The 14570-nt window shown below is 33.0% G+C and overlaps 1 protein-coding gene across 1 annotated transcript; it reads right to left on the bottom strand.

Annotated features, from left to right (window-relative positions):
• Positions 1-6286: 6286 nt before the first annotated feature.
• On the bottom strand, positions 6287-12235 carry LOC149388300 (NAC domain-containing protein 21/22-like). Its single transcript, XM_089623457.1, has 3 exons — positions 11716-12235; positions 9564-9829; positions 6287-7063 (listed from the first exon to the last, which is right to left on the bottom strand). Exons 1-3 carry the CDS (start codon positions 11882-11884, stop codon positions 6596-6598), a joined length of 903 nt encoding a protein of 300 aa, XP_089479583.1. The 5' UTR covers positions 11885-12235; the 3' UTR covers positions 6287-6595.
• Positions 12236-14570: the final 2335 nt, after the last annotated feature.

The following is a 14570-nucleotide window of genomic DNA, read 5'->3' as shown; positions in this document are numbered from 1 at the left end:
AAGATCTTAGCATAACTTAACTCAATGGGGTAAATGGTTTGTCTTTTAAGTTTGAATTATGTGAATAATGGCGCTGATATATATCTCGCCTAAACCACGGCCAAGTCCGAAAGAGAAGATTGTGATCCCGGAAAACATAGAGCCTCCCTAAGAAACCCCAAGCAAATAGGAAGAAGAAGCTCAAACATCGAGCCTCCTTAATGGCGCTGATGTTTGGGTTTTTTTTCTTCATTGCTTTGAATTATTGTCGTGAATCAATGTTTGTTTGGGGTCTTTTTCTTTCATCTTTTTGGATGTTTATGAATATGTATACCAATTGGCGTGATATGTTTGTTGTTCCTACAAAACAGAAGTGGAATTAATGCAAGTGTTGTGTACTTTTGGTTACATGGCTTGGCTTTCAATCACGTTAATGTTGTCAATGGTGACCACAAGAAGAGTTGTAGTCTTTATTTTGTACATTTGATGTAATAAAGTCTCATGAAGACTCTTGCTTGTAATTGCTTATTCATTAATAAAAAAGTTGAAACGTTCATTCATTCCTCCTTGTCTGTTTGAAGCTTTATGATAAAACATTAGTCTTTAGTCCATAAACAAACTAAACAATTTACGAAGAGACAAATGTAGATTTGCATGAACAAACTCTTCGTAGTTTGCTTAAAACGATATATTCGCAATCTAAGGGTCAAAGGACTATTGACCTCAGTATGATTGTTAGAAGAATCTATGATGTCTAGTTATGAGGCATTACGAGTTGGAGACTCTATAGTTCTTCTAGGTATCTTCCAAAGGTACTGAATTGACCAGTGCACTTCTAGAGACAAGATAAGAACAAATCATTTAACCTCTTATGTCTCGAAGTCACTACGTATGAATTGCATCGTGCTTACCTTAATCCTGAAATGAGACATGCCATTTCACAGCTTACGTATTCTCATTTGAGAAAGTCAGAGTTTGGACTCACTATGTGATTCCGAACAGGGCCTATTGGTGAAGTACTAAGTTGTGAGAATGTCATGAGTAACTTTGTGAAGTTCTCATAGATATGGAATTCATGTACAATTGCTGAAATGCAATGTATATCACCTCATGCTTTGTTCCTTGGAGTGTGAATAAATGAACTGGCCAGTGTTCAAATTGAGGTTTGACTCTTTTGGATGAAACAATGTGACTTGTTAGCTCCTCATCAATACCAAGGTTTTAAATCCCGGGGGAACCGGACGGGAACCGGTCCGGTTCCCCCTTTTTTGAGCTCCCCAGCACTGGAACCACCAAAACCGGAAGTTTCCGGTGGTTCCGGGGGAATCGGACCGGGATCCGGGTAGGAACCCGGTTCCCACTTCCCGGTCCGGGTCAGCGCGGCTCAGAGAAACCAGGTGAGAGAGAGAGAGGGAGCGGTGGCGGCGACGGCTGGTCGCGCGAACCAGCGGAGGCGCGCGCGCGGTCGGTGCTCGGCACTCGCGCGGTCGGGGCTCTCGGCGCTCACTCAGTCCCGCTCGTGGCGCTCGCGCGGTCGGCTCTCGTTGCTCACGCGGTTGGGCTCTCGGTGTCCGCGCGGTTGGCTCTCGGCGCTCGCACAGGAGAGGAGAAGAGAGGGATCGGCGAGAGAGAGAAGAAAAGAGGGAGTGGGTGACGGATCTAGAAAATAGATTTAGCGGGGGCATAACAATATATACTTATAAATTTTTAATATTTTAAAATTATCTTTGTAAAAAAGTAGTGATTATTATTATTTTTAAACTAAGAGAGCAAAATAAATTTTAATAAACAATACAACCGATGATAACAATAAAGTATAATCTTTGGCATTTAGATTTACAATATGAATAAACAATGTGAAATTTGTTGTAACTAGCCAAGTTTGTCATTCTTATTGGGTGAATAGCCTAAGTTTCATTTTAGTAAGCAAATAACCCATATTTTCGGCTCAGACCATAACGCCCTTGGTAAATTCGCGAATAGGTTAATTTAATTAACCTACTGGAGTGAGTTAGGTTAATTAATTAACTTATTGGTTGAATATTAGTTTAGGTTTTGATTTTTTTGTGAGTAAAGTTAATTTACTAAATGATTGAATTCGGAATTAGGTTAATTAATTGAATGCTTTGAATATCAATTGACTTAAGTTATGATTTTTGCAAATTTTTTGTGAATTTCGAATCATTCACGAATCAGTTAATTAATTAACGTAACTCACTCCAGTAGGTTAATTAATTAACCGATTCGCGAATTGTTTCTTCTTCTACACCTCCAGCGAACCCGAGGTTAGGGTTAGGTTTAGGGCTTTGCTTCGCCGTCGACTTCTGAGACCTCAGGTTCGATCGTGAAAGCAAGTCAGTGGAGGAGCCAAACCCTCCACCGCTTTCCTCTTCCATCCGGCGGCGGAATCGTTCTTCTCCGGCGGCGGAATCGTTCTTCTCCGGCGGCGTGGTTGTGGAAGCGTTGGCGTAGCGGCGGAGAACTTGGTCGACGGAGGAGTGGCCGAACGAGAATGTGTTGCCGGACTGAGACACCACCAACACCGCCGTCTCAGCGTCGCATTTCGTGCACAGCTCCGACGCCTTTCGGATCAGAGCTGTCCGCCGCTTCGAGAACGAAACCAGAAGATTTTTGGCGGCTTTGGGCTCTTTCGTCGGCGTCGCCATGGAAGAAAGTTTAATTAGATGAGAGAGAGAGAGAGAGAGAGAGAGAGAGAGAGAGAGAGTTGTGTGAAAGAGTAATTTAGGTAGTTTAGATTAGTTGGGCTATTCCCTTAATTAATTGAAACTTTGACTATTTTCTTAATATTAATAGGTTGATTTGGCTAGTTAGCAAAATAGCCCATAAACAATTATAGTTGATGATATATAAATTTATTATTAAAAAGGTATATTAAAATTTGTTTTTTTTTAATAATAAAGGTACTTGAATCATATAGGACTAATATTAATATTCAAATTAATAATTCCAGTTAAATCATTTTTGAAAATTAAGTATATTTGAATAAACTAGAATTATAAAAAAAAAAAAAATGGCATCAGGGAGCATTCAAGTCAATTATATTCAAAATATTTTTTTTAAATTGCAGAATTTTTTTAATTTATTAGCATTCAATCAAAAGATTCAAACTCAATGCAAGTTTAAATCCATTTATAAATTAATCATGTTTGAATTCACAGCATAAGTACTATAATAATCTTGTAGTTTTTTTTAATATAGTATGAAGAAAAAAAAAATTTCAATTAAATAATTAGAGTTTGGAGTTAAGAAAAAATATATTATGTGTATTAAAAAAATAGTATATATTTAGGCTTTTAAGCGTTAGGAATATAAATGCTTTAAATCAGCAAAAGAATAGATGATACAAGGAATTGCTCCCAGGAGATACATGTGGGATTCAGGCACCCTAACCAACCAACGCTACTTTAACGCTTTGTGTTGTGAGATGTGAGTATATGATGTAAACAAACATATATTTAAATATATATATATAGAATTTTTTAAAAATATATAAAAATTATTTTTTCCCGATTTATTTTAGTGGGGGCATGTGCCCCGCTGGACCCCACCTAGATCCGTCCCTGAGTGGGTGGTGGTGGCTGGTCGGCGAGATCGGGCTCGGAGGGACGCGAGCAAACTAGAGGAAGAGAGGCGGTGATGGAAGGTGAACGATAGAGAGAGAGAGAGACGGTGAGGAAGTCTGGAGAAGAAGGGGTTTTCAAACTCATATAAACCCAAATTCCCTTTAACATTACGCTTTTGGCCCAAAAATGAAAACCTACTTCATCCAGGTCCTCCAACTTTTATTACAATTAAGTCTTTTTTCACATAATTATATAATTAAGTCCGACAATTTTTCTCTTTCATTCTTGATTAATTTAAATATATTTCTTGTATGTTTTTTTTGTATATTTCTTTTCTGAATTCCCCTCGGTAAATACGATATTTGACGGTATTCCTCTACGGTAACGGTAAGTTCAACGGTACCGGTTTCCTTTTTTTTCCTGCTTCCCCCAGTATTCTTTTACGGTACGGGGGGTTACCAGTAAATTCGAAAGCTCAGAACGGTAACGGTAACGGTATTTCGATCATTGGTCAATACATTATTTCTAACTTATTCACAAGCGACAAAGGAGTTGAGGAAATAACAGCTAGAAGGGTAAAATGGTAATTTTGTAAATCCCGACTAGCTGATGATATTCATGAAGGGTAAATACTGATAATATTCTGTGGATCCTATCATTACAATTAGGTTGAATTCTTGAGTAGAAAATAAATTCATTTGAACCGAGAGATTTTCAGTGTCAACTCTTTAGTGGAGTCAGTTGGCATTAAGCTAAACTTGGAAAAGGTTTTGTGAACGTTTGAGTCCAAGTGTTTAGCTCAAGCTTTGTTCATTTGGATCAATGAGGTCACTGTCACGAATCACATCGAGTAGGAATAGTTAAACTGGAAGCTAAGTCAAAACAAGAACGAAAATTGTCAAAATGGTATTTTTGTCTTTTGAGACATAGGATGAAATGAATGTCAATAAATTTTTTGACATGGTCATTTGATGACAAGTAATACTCGGCCAAAATTAGATTTATTGGGCCTTGTGGATTAATTTCATTTCATAAGAATTTTATTGAAAATTCTTAATGGGTTTTTTTCATGTTCTCATGAACAAATGGAAAAGTTTCTAGAAGCCTTTTCTAGATGACCTTGGGCGCCCAACATACCCAAAGAAAGAGAGAATATTTTGTGCATAAATGTATCATGATACTTGCCAAAAGAAAAAGAGAAAACAAATTTCCCACACATGCATAGGGAATTTCGGCCAAGAGGAGTCAAGGGAGAAGCAAATAAAAGAGGAAACAAATCCAAGGACTTGCTTGGCAAGTCTTGGCCGTGTACCTCTTGAAAGAAAAGGGGAAATTGGTTCATCAATATGAAACTACCTTATTGAATGTCAGACCTCTCCTATAAATAGGAGTCTCATTCCACTCATTTCATTCACCCAAAGTTTTAGAGATTGAGAGATTCTCTCTCTAGACTTGGCCGCCCCTCTCCTCTCTCTCTCTATTCAATTTCGTTTTTATTGTTTTGGCACCTAGGTCCTCATTTGACCTAGTGTTTAGCTCTGCGACTTCAAGACTCGTTCTTAAGTCGTAGTGTTTAAAAGTGTCCACACACTAATTCCTTTTATCTTGAGCGATTAGTGATAGAAACTTTCGTGGTTGCTCGAGTTAACGAGGAAAGGAAGAGAGACGTGCTGCGAGGGAGACGAACGTTGCAACCTTTTCCAAAAGCTTCTCAACGTTCAAGCTTCTAAAAAGGTTAGTAATCTTTTAATGCTCATATTAGTTTTTATCTACATGTGCTTGCTCTTTGTCTAGGTTAGTAAAAACTGTTTTACTTGAAAAAGAAATTTTTTAAAATTCCGCCGCTTACCGAAGCGTCAATCTTTTTCTTAAACCCTAGATCAATTCCAACAGTTAAAACCAACGAGATTCGTCGAGTCATTTGTTGACGTTTATATCAACAAATCGTGTTATTTATTGATGTCTATGTCAACAAATTATATCTTTTGTTGACATAAATATGTCACCAAATAATCATGTCAATAAATAGTCAAACAAATCCAAATTGTTTGATATATCCGAGACTCTGGAAAAAAAAAAGAGTAAAATTGGACACAAAATATTCTCTCTTATTTTTACTAATAAAAATGTCCAAAATTAGTGTTTTGATTGAGAGTGAATTTAGTTATCAAATGTCAATTTCTCTACAAAATTAGTAGTTTCCTAATGAAAAATGGTACATGGATCTGTGTGCCAGCTGATACTACTAGTATGACATCAAGCGGCAAAGACGGTGATTAGAACCAAGCTAACGTCAGGTGGATCACTAGACAAACAGAAGGTAAGACTTGTTGCTCATGGTCTTTTGAAAAATACATGCATTGACTACTTTGATAAGTTTAGTCTTGTCCTCTTTCAAAATCATGTTCACACTTTTCCACATTTGGATGTGAAAGATTAATGCATTTTTAAATGACATTCTTAATGAAACTATCTTCATGTATCCTATACCCAACTTGTTTGTTGATTCCTCAACATCCAATGCAACCACGTGTTGCTCTTACTGGTCTTGGCTTCTAACAAGTACTATATTCGCTGAAAAGAAATTCTTAGCAATGAAGGAGCTCATAAGGTATTTTCCTTTTCGATGTTCCAGGTAATTGTTTTCGAACGTTACAAAGCTATATCAATTATATCTGAACACGACATTAAGCAAAATAGAACCCAGTTCATATTACTAATGATTACGTACAAACAAAATATATGTATATAAATATAAGGAAACGCATGTACACAATATATGGCCAATCAACGTTGTACACACTACACAGTAACAATAAAAAAGAAATGCAATAAAGCCCTAATACTCAAACCAATAAGCCAATAGAAGATCTAACAAATTCCAATAATGAAGACCATACGATGAGACTGACCCTAGCTATAGATGCATGCATGCATACATTACATACCTATATATATATATATATATACCAGAAAGATTAACAAATGGGTGTATGTGGTTTTGGTGCTGAATAATTAAGTGAACATATATATCAAAGGTAAACGATACTGTGGTCGTTAATCTCAAATCTCAGGTAATCAACGAAATTCGAATCATGCAAACCCTGATTTTCCACGCCATCTTCGTCGAGATTCGTATCCCACATAAACCCTAAATCGTCCGTGTTCACATTCACGCCAAACTTTTGGTGATTATCGTTGATGAGATGTAGAGAATTGCTTACATTCGGGCTATTGGCACTATGGTCATGGTCATGATGCGTTGAGGCGATTGATGAATTGAATGAGGTCATTTGGTGGTCGTATTGATACCCGTAATTAGGCATTGTTTGGTTGTTGTGACGAGGGTTATCATTTGGAGCTAGGTTTAAGGAATTAGGAAAATATGATGACGTGTCATTCATGTTCTCCGTTAGCGAAATGTGTTGTGGGCTTTGCACTTCCGTGCTGCTCTCTGCTGCCTTGCTCTTGTGAAACACTCTGCACAAAACCCAGTCCTCCTGTGACAACACAAATGCACGAATATATAATCAAGGAAAAATTAAAAAAAAAAATTATCATTTGAAATTAATTGATTAATAAAATAGTTAAAGTTTACTTTGTCAATTAAATATTTTGACGATTTAATTTATCACTTTCAAAATATTTAATCACATATGATAATTAAAAATAATAATTAAAACTTCGTCTTTGTGCATTTTAGCTATTACACTACTTTAACGTCAAACCTCGGTTGTTTTACAAAACCATGAATTTCAATTATCTATTTAGCTATTCACCCATATAATTAATATAACTGATAAGAAAATGGACATTTTAAATTAATGGTTTAACAAAACAGTGAGCTTTTGACGATTTTTTTTAGAGTAAACAGCAACTAGTTATTATTTTCGCATTACATTATAATCAATACACAAGAATTTCTCACTCACTTTTCTCTCACTGTACAAAATCTGAAAAAAAAAATTCACAACTAATTATTCGGACCACTATTTTTTACAAACTTGATATCGCAAATACCAAAAAAAAAATACAATAATTTAGGTCATATTGACAATAGTTTATAGTGTGTGTGTCTATATATATATGTTATTTTTTAAATTTAGTTATTTCAAATTGTTGATTAGACATGTTTAATTTATACGATATATACAAACGAGGTAACGTAAAAAAAAAAAATATTATGTCAATATATATATATTTACACATACTGAGTTTGTAACGTACAAATGAGCAAATGTATTTTTTAGGTGATGACCTTAAAAAAAAAGTCGTATACGTTAGTTATTTTATCATAACGTAATTTTTAATGACTATTTTACTAGAATATTAATTATTAACTATTCTAAGGTTGTCAATAAACGTACCTATGTCTTTAATAATAAAGTTTGAAGAGTCAAAATATGTTTAGAACGAATATATTCTCTTCCACTCTTGTATAATCTATTTACGAAATATATGTGATAATATAGGTACTGATTAGCAGATTCTTAGCTAAACAACAACTACCAAAATTTTAAAATAGGAGTTTTATTTCCCAGCAATAGAGGTTTGTGTTGACCTAAAATGTACTGGTATGACGAAAACATTAATTAAGAGTTGTGTCGTCTTATAATAATTAAGTGCAATGAATGCTGCCTTATAAATTGTGTCATAAAAATATAATCAATATATTTAACGAAAATGCAGATATCTAAAGATCCCGGACAATAGATAGTACTATTTTTTTTTCAAATATATATGTATTGACCCAATATATGGGTAATTTTTTTATAATTGTAATGTTTAGAAAATAGCACTGGAAAACTAAGCAAACGAGGACCGTTTGGTTTAGTATTCTAAATTTGTTTTTTGTTTTTAAATTTTGTTTTATGATTCTAATTTTAAATTTAAAAAACAGATTTAGAATTACGTTTCAGAATATTTTAAAATGTTGTTTGGTTATGTTTTACATTCAATTATTTTAGAGTTTAATTTAAAATATAAGAGAGATAAAATAAAAAACACATTTTCATTGTTTTCTGTTTTTTAAATAAATTTCAAAGAAAAATAAACATGATTCTGAATTTATTTTCTAAATTAATAACCAAACATGTTTTCTAAAAGTGTTTTCTAAAATTTAGAATTAGAAAATAGAAAATAAATTTGGAAAACTAAACCAAACATATATTATATTTTCATTGAAAAGGCAAACTTGGCTCTGGGAGATTCTAAAATTCAGGAAATGCTCAAATAATAAAAACCACAGAAAGGAATGAACAGCTGATCAAGTTGGTTTTATTTTAGTAAAAACAAAACAAATACAGTTTAAAAAATTAGGTCAATACATGTAATGAACACGAATGATTTTCACAGTATAGTTTTTAATAACATTAAAAGTACAGACAAAGAACCATTTGGAGGTAACGAAGCAAAACATCCATTTTCTATAAAATTATAAACTCTAGTACTCGATCAGTTTTTTTTTTTCTCTGTCAAAAGCACATGACACTGCTATCCCTTATTAGTACTATTCCCTCTCTTGTCAGAGAATATAATTAAATTTCTTATTATTAATTTCTACACTTATTAATTCACACACCATATAAACTTCTCAATCAACATAATGAAACATTGAAATTAGAGAAATCAAACAATTAAAACTAAAAATTAATTGAATAGTTAAACCATCAAAATTTGGAAATTTACTAAATAATTAACTTTTTTCTAAATTTTAATTAAATAGTCATTATGGTGATGTGACATTATTTGAACGTTTTTAACATTCTATTTATTTCTTTGGAGTCTGATAGTTATTTATAATTATTAACGAATATTTACAATTATTAATTTTTTTTGGATTTGTTGATAAAATCTCGTTGCTATATTGTTACCAAAAGTTAATTATGAAAAATCATAAAGTACTTTATGGTTACCAAAAGTTATTTATGAAAAATCATGAGTTTTCATATGACTATATATTTTAGAATGCCCTTAAAACAAAGAGAGACAGATATACACCTTTGGAGGCATATCTGGGGTCTCAAGGCGAAACTCGTGCATAATCCAACCACTCTTGACGCCATTAGGAGCTCTGTTACGGTAAAACACCAGAGTCTTTCTCATCCCTACAACTTCCTTTGTGGCCGGGTTGATCACCGTCCGATCTTTTCCTGTCGCTTTCCAGTACCCGGAAATAGTTGCTCGGTTGGTCCGGTACCCGGTCGCGTATTTACGGTCCCTGAAGCTGAAGAAGTACCACTCACTAGCGTTGAGCTTGGCCACATCTTCATTACATGAATCGATTCAATTAACAAACAATATGTACGTATATCAATATAGGACGGGATCAAGACATATCTAACTAATATATAATATTACATATGAGTTTAATATTTATTCAGAATGATAGGAAGAATTTGTTAAAAAGTTAAATCACCTTTTGCTTTTCCGCTAATTATTGTAGTTTTGGTTTAAATTATAATTGCTGCAACTCCTAGGTCTTCTCTTGTGGTTTAAATATAAATTTGGCCTTCCTAGTTCATATAATAACCTTTTGTATTTAACAATCTTGTTAACTTCAATGAGTCATACCTAGGTAAAAAGCTAATATATATACATATATATATATATATATATATATATATATATATATATATATATATAATACAGATGTACACGTTTGACTATCCAAACTAGATTTTGGGATAAAAAAACATATGTTACAGTAATTGCGGTGTGAATGAGACTACTTAACCTTAAAAGTAATTTAGTGTTTCCAAAGATTTGAGCTTCAAGCTGAAGCAATATGCCCTCCGGGGAATCTCAGCTCCATAAACTTTTTTAGTAACAATCACAAAAAGGAGGTGCCAAAAAGTCATGCCAAATAATGTAAACTAACTGGCTTCCAATAATTGTTTTTTTTTTAAATATTTTTGTTTTTATTTTATTGAAATAAACTTATTTGAACACTTGAGAGTTTATGTTGTCCAAGTAATATATAAGTCCCGGTCCAATATTCAGTTGGCGTTTTATTAGAACTGCTAGTTGGAAAAATAATTAGTAACCCTAAAATACTCCTTAAAGGGTATTGAATTTTTAATCGTTTATTTGGTTCCTACTACAAGTTTTGTCACAATATCTATGTACACACGTTATGGTGTGGAAGAGGGAAAGCCAGGCTTGAGAAATGAAGAAGAAGAAAAGAAGGGAATAAAGAAGAAGAAGAAGACAGCAGATTTTATGGTGAAATATATATATATATATATACACACGTGTATTATCTATGTATATACGTATATATATATATATATTTACATGAATAGACGCGTGTTGTGAAATATATATTTATTTTTTGTATTGATTGTTAACCGAAAAAGGGGCCAAATTCATGTAAAAGTAGTCATGGAACGGCAAAATAAACGTATATTTGTAACTTTTGCTTGAAACGAGTGATAAAGCAATTATTACATACATGTACAGACTTGTTTAATTAATAACTTTGATAATTAAATAATATAAGAAGTATATAGTACTATTTACATAGGTAAACAATTTTTAACTAGTTTCCAAAAGTCGACAGAAATTGCCCAGAACACACACAGTATAAGCCTTGTACCGATACGAACTATAGTACGTTTAATAATAGTATAATAAAAACGAAAAATAGGTCCGAATTTATGTCTTTGACTGGAAATGCAATATAAGCAGAGATTACATGTTCCTCCAAGAATCTTAGATACACGAGTCACATGACAACAAGAAATTCTTAACTCAATCAATCCTGAGCCTGATATGATTTTCTTAACTCAGTCGTACTATTATACGCAGAAATAACGCATCTCATAAAAAAGAATTCTTATTAATTTTCTTTTCTTATATTGTCATAGACATTATAATTAAGCGTGTAACATTGAAAAATTTATGCCTCTCTTATTTTTTATGATTACACGCTAAAACCATACATGTATATATTGCTTGAAGTTTTTTGTCATATAAAAAGAAAAAGAAAAAACAAAATGGTGGCAAGAACACAATAACAATATCCTGTGTAATAGAAAGAGAACAAAAGACCATATATACCAAACTGTGTAATCGAATGAACAATATGATCCAAATGCTTATACTTTAAATAAAATAATACGATGAGAGAGAGAGAGTACGTAAGTATTACCAGGAAGCTGCCAAGGCTCGCAGGTATGCAAGTCGATTTCGATCAAAGTTCCCTTCAAAACTTGCTCGTCGCAGATCTTCTTGTACAAATAATGGCAGACCAATTCCTCGTCACTTGGGTAGAACCTAAATCCAGGAGGCAAAGTGGCTCCTATGTCTCTTAACCCCATGTTTCTTTGTTTTTTTTTTTTACTTGTACGGACACCAAAGAACTATATAGTGTGTAATCTGGCTTCGTATATAGGTATATATGCTGAGAGAGAGAGAGAGAGAGAGAGAGAGAGAGAGAGAGAGAGAGAGAGAGAGGGGGAGGGATGTGATATAATTAAATGAATATGCCTTTTGATAAGGGTTTTTTTTTTCTTTGTGGGTTATTTATAAATCTCTCTCAAATAAGGAAGAGTTTTTTGTATTTTATATTTTAGAAAGAGAGATAGAATTGGTATTATATAGACATGATATAATAGTTAGGATAAGGGTGTTTTCGTAGTTAGAATATTGTTAGATATTATATTCTTCGTTGGCATGCTTGTGTGATTAGTTTGTTTTAGTCGGAAGATATTCAAGAAAGACCAAAGTTGCAAGAAATCTTCTCTCAAAACAAATGTGTATGTGTAAGAGAGAGAGAGAGAGAGAGAGAGAGAGAGAGAGAGAGAGAGAGAGAGAGAGAGAGAGAGAGAGAGAGAGAGAAGCCAGATTAGGAATGATGATATCATGTAGTAGCACATATGGACAAACGGCCAAGAAAATTAATTAAAGAGAAACCCTCCAAAATATCCCTTTTATTTCTCATCATATGTTTAATTGGATTATTTTACATTTTGGACTCAAATTATTTAGATCAACCTTTTAGGGGAATGAACAATAATCGAGGAAAACATAATTAGGAATAAAAAATGGCCGATATACGAATGGACGATCACGTGTCGTACACATAATAAAATAATTTATAACCATAGTTTATCTAACACTTATATCCATATATAGGTAGGTCTGTTTGCTTGTCAATACCCTTTGTCATTCCTTCTCTTTAATCACTTTCTTAATAGGGTTTCGTACATTTGGATTATAGCGAGTAATTTTTCATTGATCTATAAACTATGAAAATTTACCGATCATATGAGTAAAGCATCATAGCTATGGATGATTTGTATATTCAGGTCAATGTATGTATGTATAATGTAACATTTTTTTTATTATTATGTAAAACTCAAATCAATCAAGATCAAATTGCAAATTGTTTATGTTTCATGTCTATATAACTTGAGTCAATCTTTCAAGCTACATTTTTATTTTATAGAGATTCTTAAGAGATTATTGTCTTCGCTGGTGTTTGTTCAGCAATTAATGTATTTTGACATTATAACACGATCACTCGGATTAATTTAATGTTTACTTCATTAATATAATCAATCGATCGACGATCTCTGTTGGTGAACATGCTTGTATATCACGATTCTGAAAATAAAAAATAGGCACATGATCAAGCCAACATTGATCATGCTGAAAAATCACGATGCTACAACAGTATGCATATCGAGAATTTGTCAGACAAAAAATCAACAAAAGCGTGTGAAGTGGAGTGGAAGAGCCTTCGTGAAAAAAATCTAGACATGGGATAATAAAGTTGCGAGGCAAACGTGTACTATTGAAATTGCTTAAACATATACGAGTCGAAACACGAATAATTTATATTATCCAATTGGACACTGATCGACTATACAAGCCATTTTCAAATAATAAAAAATGTCCAAATAATCAAAACAACCAAGTAACCAATAATGTGAAGTTCTCAAACAACCAATGTAGAATCTATAAAAGCAATTCAAAATTTTTAAATAACCAATGTAAATTTTCCTAAATCAACCAAACAACCAATGGAAATCTCTAAACAATCAATCAGAAAAATCTGCAAAACCAATTTGAAATTCCAAAACAAATAATGTGATCAATCTCCAAAATCAATGTCACTGTGAATACCCAATATCAATCACACAACCAATGTGAATATGCAAAACCATGTGTTACCTCAAATAATCTACAAAATCAACCAAATTACTGATGCAAAATCTCCAAAGCCGATTTTAAATCTTTAAACAACCAATGTAAATCTCTCAAACAACCACTCAAATTATAATCAATACGAGATCTCTAAACAACTAATGCGAAATTCCCAAAAAACACATAGATATCCACACACACAAAAAAAATACCCAAATACCTAGTGTAAAAATATTCACTATCACATAAACAAATACACAAAAAACTTAAAAGTCCTCTGAAAACACATAAATATTAAATTTGAAACCCTTATATAGCCAAATAGCTCAAAAATGAAAAACCAAATTTACAGTTCTATTATTCATTCGACAGACTAACCTGAAAATCTCAAACTAGCATCTCCACTGTTCAAAATGTACATCTTTATCTCACAAACATTGTGTTAACATTTCGTGACAATCCAATGGCTCACAGATGCGCATACATAATTTTGGAAATGGCTCGCATGTTGTTATTCTTAAAATTCACAAATAGAGTACTTGGCAATCTCAAAACAACGTATCCACCATAACGTATGTCTTTGTGTGACATACTTTTGAAAATACTTTCGAAATTTTGTGACGATGACATACTTTTGAAATTTTGTGACGATTTAACAGTGGACGGTTGCGCAAAATCAATTTTGAGGCTCTGATACAATGTTAATTTTACATTAAGAGAGACTAGATTGAGAGAGAAAGCGAGAGATGTTGAGTTCTTTGGGTTACATTATGGAGTCTTTGTTGGGAATAATAAAGCAAAGAAGAATATAAAAAAACAAAATAATAAAGAGCTAAAAAACTAAATAATTTTATA

This window comes from Urtica dioica, chromosome 8, assembly GCF_054948205.1.
Source record: "Urtica dioica subsp. dioica isolate 48M chromosome 8, U.dioica_male_clone48M_v1_H2, whole genome shotgun sequence".
Classification (NCBI taxonomy): Eukaryota; Viridiplantae; Streptophyta; class Magnoliopsida; order Rosales; family Urticaceae; genus Urtica; species Urtica dioica.
The sequence above is the reverse complement of the archived record's forward strand: the minus strand, read 5'-3'. Positions and strand labels throughout refer to the sequence as shown.